Genomic DNA, 12,732 nt, shown 5'->3' with positions numbered 1-12,732 from the left:
TTTTTTAATGATACTTTTTGAGGAATAGAAGTCATTCATTTTAAGGCAGTCAAGTTTATCTCTCTTTTCCCTGATGTTAATTTTATAATAAGTCTAGCCATCCCGAAGAATAATGCCCCCACCTTGTTCTTCCTCAAAAGGATCTTGGCTGTTCTTTGCACCTTGCATTTCCATGTAAATTTTGGAATCAGCTTGTCAAATATTGTGAAAATATGTGTGGGATTTTGATGGGAATTTATTGAATTTATAGGTCAATTTGAAAAAATTGATATTATGAGTCTTCAATGCATGAGAATGGCATACCTCTTTTAGGTTTATCTTAATATTTCTCAATAATGTATATTGTTTTATGTGTAAAGATTTTAAACATCATAGATATTTGATTTTTGTTTAATAGAAATTGTATCTTTTAATATTTTTCATTTTCTACTTAATTGTTGATGGACTATACAAGGGCGGTTGGCTTTTGTATACTGTCTTTTATACAAGAACTTGTACTTTCACAAATTCTTATAGTTTACCCATACATTTTCTTGGATTTCCTCTGTAAATATTATTTCTGTAAGTAATGACAGTTTGTTCTTACACTTCTAATTCTTAAACCTTTTATTTCGCTTGCCTTATTGCTATGTCCAGGGTTTGCAGTAAAATGTTAAATACTAGTAAAAATGGAGGGCATTTTTGTCTTGTTTCTAATTTCAGAACTTCAACATTAAGTATAATTTTTGCTGAGGTTTGAGTTCTCTTCCTTCCCTAGTTGCTAAGAGTTTTTATCATGAATGAATGTTGAGTTTTAGCAAATGCTTTTGCTTCATTTATTAGGGTGATCATATGATTTGTCTCCTCAACTGATTAATATAGCAGATTCCATTGATTTTGTTTGAGTTTCGAATGTTAGACTTATCTTGCATTTTTGGAATAAACCTAACTTAGTCACAATTTTTCTTCTTTTTAATATTGCTTTGTTCAATGTACTATTATATGGTTTAAACTAGCATTTATGTTCGTGAGTGAAACTGGTCTGTAAAATTTTTTTCTTATACTTGTTGGATTTTGGAACCAAAGTGATGCCTCACTGAATAATTGGGGACTGATTCCTCTTTTTTTATTCTTGGATGAATTTTTGTAAGATTAGCATTATTCTTCCTTAAATGTTGAGTGGAACTTGCTGGAGAAGCTCTCAGAAGTTTTCTTTGTGGAAAAGTTTTTAATTGTGGTTTTAATTTCTTTAGTAGTTACAGATCTATATAGCTAAGAGTTTATTCTCTGCCAGTTTTGGTAATTTGTATTGTCTAGGAATTTTTCCATTTTATGTAAATAGTCAAAAAATGTTAGCTGAAATATTCAGTATCCTTTATTATTTTGTAATGCTACAGAAGCTATAGTAATCTCCCATTTTCATTCTTATTTGTATCTTATTTTTTCGTGATCAGTATTACCTTTGGTTTATCATTTTATTAGTCTTTTCAGGGAACCAACTTTAAGCTTTTTTAACTTCTCTCTTGTACTTTGTTTTATATTTCCTTAATTTCTGCTCGTCTCTATTTTTCTATTTTCTTTGGGTTTATTTTGCTGTTAATCACTTCTTGAGATGGATGGTTAGCTTATTACTTTTCTGCCTTTCTCTAAGCCTTTTTTTTTTTTTTTTTTGCGGTACGCGGGCCTCTCACTGTTGTGGCCTCTCCTGTTGCGGAGCACAGGCTCCAGACGCGCAGGCTCAGCGGCCATGGCTCACGGGCCCAGCCGCTCCGCGACATGTGGGATCTTCCCGGACCGGGGCACGAACCCGTGTCCCCTGCATTGGCAGGTGGACTCTCAACCACTGTGCCACCAGGGAAGCCCTCTGTAAGCTTTTATGGCTTACTTATTTTCTTCTAGACACTCTTTTAGCTACATCCTTCAAGTTTGGATATATTGTATTTCCTTTATTATTAAAATATTTTCTTATTTCCAGTGAGATTTTGTCTTTGCCCATAGATTATTTAGATTGTTTAATTTCCAAAATTGTGATTATCTTCTTGTCTGCTTCTCTCACTTACTGAGAACAATGTACGAAAACAAATTCCACTCTCATTGTGTATTTTCTATTTCTCCTTGTAATTCTTTCTTTTTTTGTTTTCTAATTTACTTTTTATATTTGTATTATCTCAGTACATGCAAGTCTAAAAAATCATTACCCAACTCAGGAAATGTACACGTGGATATAAAATGACTGATGTATATTTAAATATGTTGATGTACATATATGCATGTGTACATCAAATGTTCACAAAAGGTAACTGTGGAATAGTTCTAATGATAAAAAGCTACCATTTATTGAGCAGTTATACTCACATACTGTAACATACACTGTAGTTTACATACATTTTTGTGTTTAATTTTCAAAGCAACACTATTAGGTCATTGTATTATCCCTCTTTTACTGATGAAAAAACTGAGGCTTAGAGATGGTAAATAATTTGAATCAGTTCATGCAGCTAGGAAGTAATAAGAGTTGGGTTTCAACTAAATCTGACTTGGAAGTCTTTGTTCTTAACCACAGTATTGTACTAACCTTTATATATTAATTGTCTTCAGGAACTATTTAATGTAAACCTTTGTAGACGATATCATTTTTAAAATTTATTTTTTGGATTAAAGACTTTTATTGACGTATAGTTATTGTACAATATTATGTAAGTTACAGGTGTACAATACAATAATTCACAATTTTAGTTATTATAAAGTATTGGTTATATTCCCTGTGTTGTACAGTATGTCCTTGTAGCTTATTTTATACATAGTAGCTTGTACATCTTAATCTCCTACCCCTATATTGCCTCTCCCCTCCTCCCTCTCCCCCCTAGTTTGTTTTCTGTAAGTCTGTTTCTTTTTTTGTTATATTTACTAGTTGTATTTTTTAGATTCCACATATAAGTGACATCATACAGTATTTGTATTTCTCTGTCTGGCTTATTTCACTTAGCATAATACCCTCCAAGTCCATCTAAGTTGTTGCAAATGGCAGAATTTCATTCTTTTTATGGTTGAGTAGTATCCCATTGTGTGTATATACCACATCTTCTTTATCCATTCATCTGTTGATGGACACTTAGGTTGCTTCCATATCTTGGCAGTCATAAACAATGCTACTATGAACATTGGGGTACATGTATCTTTTTGAATTAGTGTTTTTGTTTTTTTCAGATATATACCCAGGAGTGGAATTGCTGGGACATATGGTAGTTCTTCTTTTTTTTTTTTTTTTAATAATTTTTATTGGAGTATAGTTGATTTACAATGTTGTGTTAGTTTTAGGGTACAGCAAAGTGAATCAGTTACACATATACATATATTCACTCTTTTTTAGGTTCTTTTCCCATATAGGTTATTACAGAGTTTTGAATAGAGTTCCCTGTGCTATACAGTAGGTCCTTATTAGTTATCTATTTTTTGTATAGTAGTGTGTCTATCTCAATCCTAGTCTCCCAGTTTATCCCTTTCCCCCATTCTGTTTTTAGTTTTTTTGAGAAAGCCTCCACACTGTTTTCCACAGCGGCCGCACCAATTTACATTCCCACCAACAGTGCAGTAGGGTTCCCTTTTTTCCACATCCTCGCCAACATTAGTTATTTGTGTTCTTTTTGATGATAGCCATTCTGACAGGTGTGAGGTGATAGCTCATTGTGGTTTTGATTTCCATTTCCCCCATGATTAGCGATATTGAGCATCTTTTCATGTGCCTCTTGGCCATCTCCACGTCCTCTTTGGAGAAATGTCTATTCAGGTCCTCTGCCCATTTTATATTATTTTAAGTGGCAGCAGCATGAATTTCAGCCTTTTCAGTTTATTAAGTAAAGAATACTAAATGTAGTCATAATCAACTCTCTACAATGTGAATTTTATTTTTATGCTTATATCAATAATACAAGTTTATTGTTTAAAAATCAAATAATATAGAAATATGTAAGGAACTAAAAATCTTCTAAGGTTCTGTCATCCTGAGATAACCCCCACTGACATTTTGAGGGCCATGTTTCCATACTTTTCTCCATGTATCTATTCATATATATTTTACATAAAAGGGATCTTAATTGCCATTTTTATTATGGACTGAACTTTATATTTTTGAATGCTAGAGAGCAGAACACATTGCTTTATGGTGTTAAGGTTTGTTACCAAAGCAGCTATCATTAATTTCTTACTTTAATCTTACCAGGTCAAGGTAGGCAATGAAGTTGCTACTGGAACAGGACCTAATAAAAAGATAGCCAAAAAAAATGCTGCAGAAGCAATGCTGTTACAGCTTGGTTATAAAGCATCCACTAGTCTTCAAGATCAACTTGACAAGGTGAGAGTTAAATTTACATGGACAAGTTCTATCCTGTCAGGGTACAAAAGTGATGAGCAAATTCTGTCCCAGTGTTCCTTGACTCTCAGTACTGTCTTAACTGGTGTTAAAGTAGATGTCAAGTTTTAAATTTTCTAAGGTGGTACTCTATCTTCATCTCTTTAAAGATAGATTCTCCAGGTATAAAATAACAGCTGTTTAGGGTTCAAGATAAAATATTATAATCTTACAATTAGAGAATACTAAGAGTTCATTGTATCATTATACATATCTTATATAATACCAATGTAATAATTTTTAGCTTACTGACTGATGATTTTTTGTACACAGTTTTAATTCGTGCTTTTTTAAGAATAGAGGTTGTTAGCCTTTATTTCTGGAATACAGCTAAAAACACTAGAAATAAAGATCCTGATTACACCTTTAGGGCAGGAGCTATGTAGGACAGACACTCTATAAACTAATTTTTCTGTTTACTTTAAATTAAAGGTAAACTCAGAGGGTGTTTATTTTCTGCCAAGACTTGTGTTCATGGTCCCCTATTTCTTCTGCAGCAGGTAATGACATCATTAACAGCTACCTCTGTTGTAAGAGAAGCTGAGAACCTTGAATTCAGGACTTGGCAGATAACTAGGCAGGAACTGGCTTCATTTCACTTTGTATTAAATTATCATTTTTTCTATACATATGTATAAATTACTTTTATTAAGTATTTTATTTGTATGAACAGTCACAAAACAGGCATAATAATTATTTCTATCATAAACAATATGCTTTTTTCCATGCCATTTTCTCACATAAGGATTCTGTTTCAGGGATATTTTCAGTTTCCGTAGGAACACCTTTCTGAAGCTTAGAGTAGAAATGAAATCATCTGTTAAAAAATATTTAGATATGCTTTTCAAGGTACTACGAATACCTAGGAAGTTATTTTGAGTGATTAAAAATTATTTATCTGTGTGATATCACTGGAGATTTCAATTCTGTTTTTATAACCTGGCTAATGAATGCTTTTTCTTCTTTTAAAAGTATTTGTAACATGAAACCTAACATGTGTTCAAGTTTCTATAGTTCCTATATTGTGTATATGTTGTTTTAACTTAACACATTTATATTGACTTAAAATTGATAGGTGATTTATAAAAATACGTCAAAATAAATCTCATAAACATTTATTTGTAAGTTACATGAAAATAAAATAGAACAAAAAACTGGCATTAATTTCATTAATTTGAAAAACGTTTTTTGCTTACCCACTGTGTTATTAGTTAGGGTTCTCCAGAGGAACAGAGCCCAACAGAGAGAGAGAGAGAGAGAGAGAGTGAGTGTGTGTGTGTGTATGTGTGTGTGCGTGCATGTGCGTGTGCGTGTGTGTATCACACGGAGATTTTTTTAAGGAATTGGCCCATGCAATTTTGGAAGCTTGGCTAGTCCAAAATTTGCTGGGGAGGCTGGCAGGCTGGAGACTCAGGAAAGAGCTGCAGAGTCCAGAGGCGATTGGCTAGAGAGCTGCCTCTCGCTCCAGGGAAGGTCAGCCTTTTTCTAGGCAGGACTTCAACTGTCGAGGCCCACCCACATTATAGAGAGCCATGTGCTTTACTCAAAGTTCAGTGATTTAAATGTAAATCTCTTCCAAAAACACGCTCACAGAAACACCCAGAATAACATTTGACCAAATGTCTGAGAACTGTAGCCCAGACAAGTTGACACATAAAATTAACCACCACCCCCACTAAATGCCAAACACTTAAAATTGAAGATACCGGGATGACTGGAATTTTGTCCCTGCACACAAGAACTGACCAGTAAGTGTTAGGGGTGAGGAGCTTTAATCATACAGCAAAAATTATAGTATAATTAAAATTCTAGATATGTGAAGATGAATCTGGAAAGTCAGGAATAGCCGAGACCACTGTTTTTATGTGAAGTAAAAGCTTTTGAATTATTAATTTGAGATTTGAACTTGAAAGTGACGTGATCTGGTTTGCTTTCTTCAAAAGACAGTCCTGTAAGTAATGTAGTGAATGGATTTGGGCAGGACAGGACTGAAGGCAGGGAGGCCCGTGCTAGCAGGATTGTTCGGGTGAAAGATGCTGAGAATATGAACTAAGGCAGTGGTGGTAGAGAGGAAAGGGGAAAGACACCAGCAGTCATTCTGAGGTGTACATGATGAGATCTCAGTAGCAGATAATGTGCGTGGGGGTACAGGAAGAAGGTGGAGGAAAGAATACCTGCAAAAGGGGCAGTAGAGAATGATTTTTAAAAGAAGGTGGCAGTCGTGTGCTGCAGAGATCGAATAAGAGAAGGAGTGAATATGATGATTTGTCAATAAGAAGATCTTTGGAGAATGTAGCAAAAGCAATTTAAAAAAAACCCTGTAAAAGCAGTTTTTTAAAAGTTGGCTTTTTAAAAAAAAATAAGCAAGATATGTACGTGATTAAAAGAATTTAAATAACACAAAAGAGTAAACAGTGAAAAAAAAATGTTAGTCTCACTTCACCCTGAGACCCTCGGTCTCTTGGTCTCTCTTCCTAAAATGTTATCTCCCACAGTGAGTTAATATTTGTACATCGTGTAGAATAGTGTCTGAAATATAGTGAATCTTATGTAAGGATTTGATAAATAAAGATGAAATAAATATCCTTACAGAGATATTCTATGTGTATGCACTAACATACCCCCTTTAAAAATATTCAGATTTATCGAGTTGTAGTTCAATAAATTTCGACGTGTGTTTGTGTGTGTGTGTGTGTGTGTGTGTGTACATGCACTGACCACCATCACAATTAAGATTTATAACATTTCTGTTACCCCAAACAGTTCCTTAATGCCCATTTATAGTAAATGTCTTCCCCTTTCCTCAGACCCTGCCAAGCACTGGTCTGATTTCTGTCTCTATAATTTTGCCTTTTCCAAAATGTTGTACAAATTGAATTGTACATTATGTAGCCTTTAGTGTCTGGCTTCTTTTTTTTTAAAATAAATTTATTTAGTTTATTTATTTCTGGCTGCATTGGGTCTTCATTGCTGTGTGCGGGCTTTCTCTAGTTGCGGCGAGCCCCCTGCTACTCTTTGTTTTGCTGCACGCACTTCTCATTGTGGTGGCTTCTCTTGTTGCGGAGCACGGGCTCTAGGCGTGAGGGCTTCAGTAGTTGTGGCTCACAGGCTCTAGAGCACAGGCTTAGTAGTTGTGGCCCATAGGCTTAGTTGCTCTGTGGCATGTGGGATCTTCCTGGACCAGGGATCGAACCCCTGTCCCCTGCAATGGCAGGCAATTCTTAACCACTGTGCCACTAGGGAAGTCCCGTGTCTGGCTTCTTATTGCTGAGATTCATGCACGTTGTTGCATTTATCATTCATTTGTTCTGTTTTATTGTTTGTCACTATTTTATTCTTCACCAGCATTTAGGTTGTTTGTAGTTCGAGGCTATTACAACTAAAGTGGTTACAAATATTCATGTAAAAATCTTGATTGTACATATTCTCTAGTGTATCCTATAGGTACACAGTTAAATAATAAGTACCATGTCACTTTACAAGAAACTGAAGATGTTTTCCAGAGAGGCTGTACCATTTTGCATTTCCACAAGCAGTGTTTGAGATTTCCAATTACTCCACATCTTTTCCTGCTCTTGTTCTTGTCATTTAGCTTTGATCATGCTAGTAGGTGTATAACATTATCTCTTTGGATTTTAATTGCATTTTCCCTAATTAATAATGCTGAGTAGTTTATCATGTGTTTATTTACCATTCATATCTCTTCCATGAAGTTTTTGTTCAAAATTTTTGTCTTTTAAAAAACTGGATGTTTTGCTTCCTTATTATTGGGTTGTAAAAGTTCTTTATATATTTTGTGTGCCAGTCCTCTGTCAGATGAAGGACTCCCCTCTCCTCCCTTCCTGCCTTCTCTCCTTTTTTAATGTACGTTCAGGCACCACATTTGTTTAAAAGATGAGTGCTTTCTCCATTGAATTCCTTAGCACCTTTGTTGAAAATCAATTGACCACATATGTATGGGTCTGTTTCTAGATTCTCTATTCTGTTCCATTAATCTGTATGTCTGTTCTTTAGCTATCACAACTGTATATAGGGTGTAGCTTTTTTGCTACGGTTTCAAATCAGATAAAGAACTCCATCTTTGTTCTGCTTTTTAAAAATCTTTTTGGCTAATCTAGAGTCTTTGCATTTTCATAATAAACTGTAGAGTCAATTTCTACCAAAAAATATCCAGTTGGGATTTTTCTTTGGGGTTGTGTTGACTATATAGATCAGTTTTGCATAAATTGATATCTTAAGAATATTGAGTCTTCCAGCGCATGAACAAGATCTAGCTCCCTGTTTATTTAGGTTTTTGGAAATAGATCCCAGCAGTGTTTTGTACTTTTTCATGGAAATATCTTGTACATTTTTAATGTTTATCCCTAAGCGTTTCATGTTTGTGGATGCTATTGTTAATGGTATTGGTTTTTAATTTTAATTTCCAATTCTTTTCTACCATATAGAAATACAATTGTCTTTTATATATTGACCTTGTATCCTGTGACCTTGCTAAACTGACTGATCAGTTAGATTAGCTTATTTTGTAGATTTTTGTGTGATTTTCTGCATCGATGATGTGTCGTCTGTGAATAAAGACAGTTTTTTTCCCTTTCTAATCTGTATGCTTTTTATTTATTTGTCTTGCTTTATTGCCCTGAGTAGAACATCCAGAACAGTGTTGAATAGAAGCAATTGATGGTTGAATAGGAAAGCAGATATCTTTACCTTGTTTCTGATCCTACGAGGAAATCATTGTCTTTCACCATTATATACTGTGATGCTTGTAGGCTTTTTTTTTTTTTTTTTTGGCGGTATGCGGGCCTCTCACTCTTGTGGTCTCTCCCGTTGCGGAGCACAGGCTCCGGATGCGCAGGCTCAGTGGCCATGGCTCACAGGCCTAGCCGCTCCGCGGCATGTGGGATCTTCCCGGACTGGGGCACAAACCTGTGTCCCCTGAATCAGCAGGCAGACTCTCAACCACTGTGCCACCAGGGAAGCCCCTGTAGGGTTTTTATATATGCTCTATATCAGGCTGATAGTTCCTTGTATTCTTAAATTGTTGAGAAGTTTTTTTTCCCCTTAATTATCAGTGAATGTTGAACTTTGCCAAATGCTTTCTGTGCATCTGTTGGGATACTCATATGACTTTTCTGTTTAGTTTGTGGATATGATGAATTTTTTTATTGATGGATTTTTAAAGATTTATGTGATACAGTTTTCCCCCACTATCTGAAAGTATATAGCATTCCTGTGAAACATTTTGTAAGCCAGAATGGCCTAAAATGAAGTAGTGTTTACCTTAGGACACATCTTGGTAACGGATGCACAACATAAATCCAGATAAAGCACAGATCTTCAGACGCAGTTCAAAGCTATGGCGGCTGGATGCTGAGATGCTGAATGTAGTTGCCACTCTTGGTGTGCGCTGCCTCAGTGATGGTTACCTGCAAAATAAACGCTGAATGGTATTTTTGGTTTTTCATAGAAGTGCAAACCCTGTTTGGATTTCTTTTGGTCAGCAATAACAGGTACTAGTGCAGGTCTTTCATAAAAGCAAGTGGCATAAAGTAAACTTTGAAAAAAGGTGGGGGATAGCTATATATACATACATAACAAAGATTACCGTTTTAACCATTTTTAGGTGTATATTTCAGTGGCATTAAGTACAATTACCGTGTTGTGCAACTATCACCACTATCCACTGCCAGAATGTTTTCATCATCCCAAGTAGAAATACTGGTTTTAGTATCACTGTCAGGGTAGTGCTGGCCTCCTATAGTGAGTTTGGAAGTATCTCCTCCTCTTTCATAGTCTCAAAGAGTTTGGTATTCTTTCTTCCTTAATTGTTGGGTAGAATTTACCAGTGGAGTCATCTGGGTTTAGAATTTTTTCTGTAGGAAGGTTTTAAGTATAAATTGAGTTTAAAAAATAGATATAAGACTACTCAAATTATCTACTTCTGCTTGAGTGAGCTTTGGCAGTTCGAATCTTTCAAGGAATTTGTCCATTTCGTCTAACTTGAGTTTAATGGTATAAAATTGTTCATAACACTGCCTTATCATTCTTTTAATGGCTACAGCATCTGTAGTGTTATTTTCTCTCTCATTTCTGATATTGATAATTTGTTTCTTCTCTTTTTTTCTCCTGATCAATCTGGCTAGGGGTTTATCAATTATTTTTGTCCTTTTCAAACAACCAGGTTATGGTTTCATTGGTTTTTCTCTATTTTTCTGTTTTCAATTTATTGATTTCTGCTCTTTATTTTATCCTTCCTTCACTCGCTTTGGATTTAATTTTCCGTTCTTTTCCTAGTTTTGTAAGCTAGAAGCTTCGATTGTGGATCTGAGAACTTTCTTCTTTTCTAATATAAGAATTTAATGATATGTATTTCTCTTTAAGCACTGGTTTAGCTCTGTCCCACAGATTTTGACTAGTTGAGTTTTTATTTTTATTCATTTCAAAATTTGTTCTAATTTCCCTTTGATTTCTTCTTTCAAGTCCTGTGTCTCTTCTGATTTTCTGTTTACTTCTTTTATCAAGTGTTAATGTCTCCAGCTAGAAATTTGGATTTATCTACTTTAAGTTTTATCAATTTTGTTTTATGTACTTTGAAGCTATGTTGTTACATACATATACCTTTAGGATTGTTATGCCTTTATGATGACTTGGCCACTTTATTATTATGTGATTTTTTTCTCTCTCCCTGGTAATATTCCTTGTTCTGAATTCTTCTTTGTCTGATGTTAATATAGTCACTCCAGTTTTATTCTGATTAGTGTTTGTGTGGGATATTCCCCCCACCCCATCATTTTACTTTTAGCCTATCTGTGTCTTTATGTTCAAATTGGTTTCTTTTAGAAAGCATATAATAGGGTCTTGCTTTTTAAAATATAATTTGACAATCTCTGCCTTTTAGTTGGGGGTGATCAGACCATTTGTACTTATTATAGCTGTTGATGTGGTTGGATTTAAATCTACCATCTTATTAGTTGTTTCTGTTTTTTCCATTTACTCTTTGTTCACTTTTTTCTCTTTCACCTTCGATGTGGTCATACATTTTACTTCTCTCTGTATAGTATAAAACCCACAGTTTGTTGTTACTAATTTTGCTTTATATAGTCAGTCTTTTTATGTGGTTAAAATCAGGAAAAGTATCTTACATTTAGTTTCATTTTTTACCATTTTCAGAATTCTTCATTCATTTGTGTAGATCTAAATTTCTTTATGGTATTATACTCTTGCTTGTAGAACTTCCTTTAATACTACTTGTATTAGCAGGTCTGCTGGCAGTGATTTCCATCAGCTTTTGTTTGATGAGAAATTTGTTATTTCGTCTTCATTTTAAAAGTTATTTTTGTCTGGGTATGGCATTCTGGGTTTTTGTGTTTCTTTCAGCACTTTAAAAGATCTTGTTCCACTGACTTGCATAGTTTTTTATGTGACGTCTGTTGTAATTCTTATCTGCCTTTTTTTCCCCCCTTGGTGTGCTTTTTTTTTCCCCTCTGAAGGCCTTCAAAATTTTCCGTTTTCATTAGTTCTCAGCAGTTTGACTCTGATGTGTCTAAATTTGATTCTTTCCTTTCTTCCTCCTTCTCTTCTTCCCTCTTCTCCCTCCTTCCTCTTTCATTTCTCCCTTTTGCCTCCTTTTCTTCCTCTACCTCCTTCCTTTCTCCTTTTTGTATTTTTCCTGCTTAGTGGTCTCTGAACACATTGGATCTGGGATTTGTTGTCATTCAGTTATTTTGTCAAATACTCAGGTATCATCTTTTAAAATATTTCTTCTTCCTTGTTTTCTCTCTCCTTGGGAGTTTCCAGTTACACATTTGTTAGTCCATTGGTGTTGTCTTAATAGATCCAGAATCTTCTGTTCCTTTTTATTTTTCACTCCTTTTTTTTTTTCCTGTTTCTCAGTTTGAGGAATTTCTATTGATTTATCTACAATATTACTGATTATTCTCCAGCTATGTTCATCTGTTAATAATGACATCAATATTAATTTTCTTCTGTGGTGTTTATCTCCCTAGGATTTCCATCTGCTTTTGTTCTACTATAATTTCTGTTTTTCTCCTGAAATTCTCCAAATGTTCATGCATGTTGTTTGCCTTTTACATTAGATCTTTTAACCTATTAATCATAGGTATTGTAAAATTTATTTCTTAGAGTTCTAGCATCTGGGTCATCTGGGTTCTGTTTTGTTGACTTCTTCCTCTTTTGACAAAGGGTTATTTCTTTTTGCAGTTTTGGGTGTCTCATAATGTTTGGATGAATGTTGGACATTGTGTATTGAGAAACATTAGAGGCTGAGTTAAATAGCATTTATGTTGAGAAATAGGCAAATCTCTTCTTCTGTCAGACTGTTACTA

At 34.6% G+C, this 12,732-nt stretch overlaps 1 protein-coding gene across 10 annotated transcripts in view; it reads left to right on the top strand.

The window, feature by feature from the left end:
* STAU2 (staufen double-stranded RNA binding protein 2) overlaps positions 1-12,732 on the top strand; it is a 313,184-nt gene that overhangs the window by 130,308 nt on the left and 170,144 nt on the right. For all 10 annotated transcript variants that reach the window (XM_032609768.1, XM_032609767.1, XM_032609764.1 and 7 more), the window contains one exon: positions 4,199-4,330. In XM_032609768.1, the coding sequence (XP_032465659.1) occupies positions 4,199-4,330 (132 nt within the window). The remainder of the gene's footprint in view (positions 1-4,198; positions 4,331-12,732) is intronic.

This window comes from Phocoena sinus, chromosome 17 (assembly GCF_008692025.1).
Source record: "Phocoena sinus isolate mPhoSin1 chromosome 17, mPhoSin1.pri, whole genome shotgun sequence".
Taxonomy (NCBI): Eukaryota; Metazoa; Chordata; class Mammalia; order Artiodactyla; family Phocoenidae; genus Phocoena; species Phocoena sinus.
Note: the sequence above shows the minus strand (reverse complement) of the source record. Positions and strands in the feature narration are given on the sequence as shown.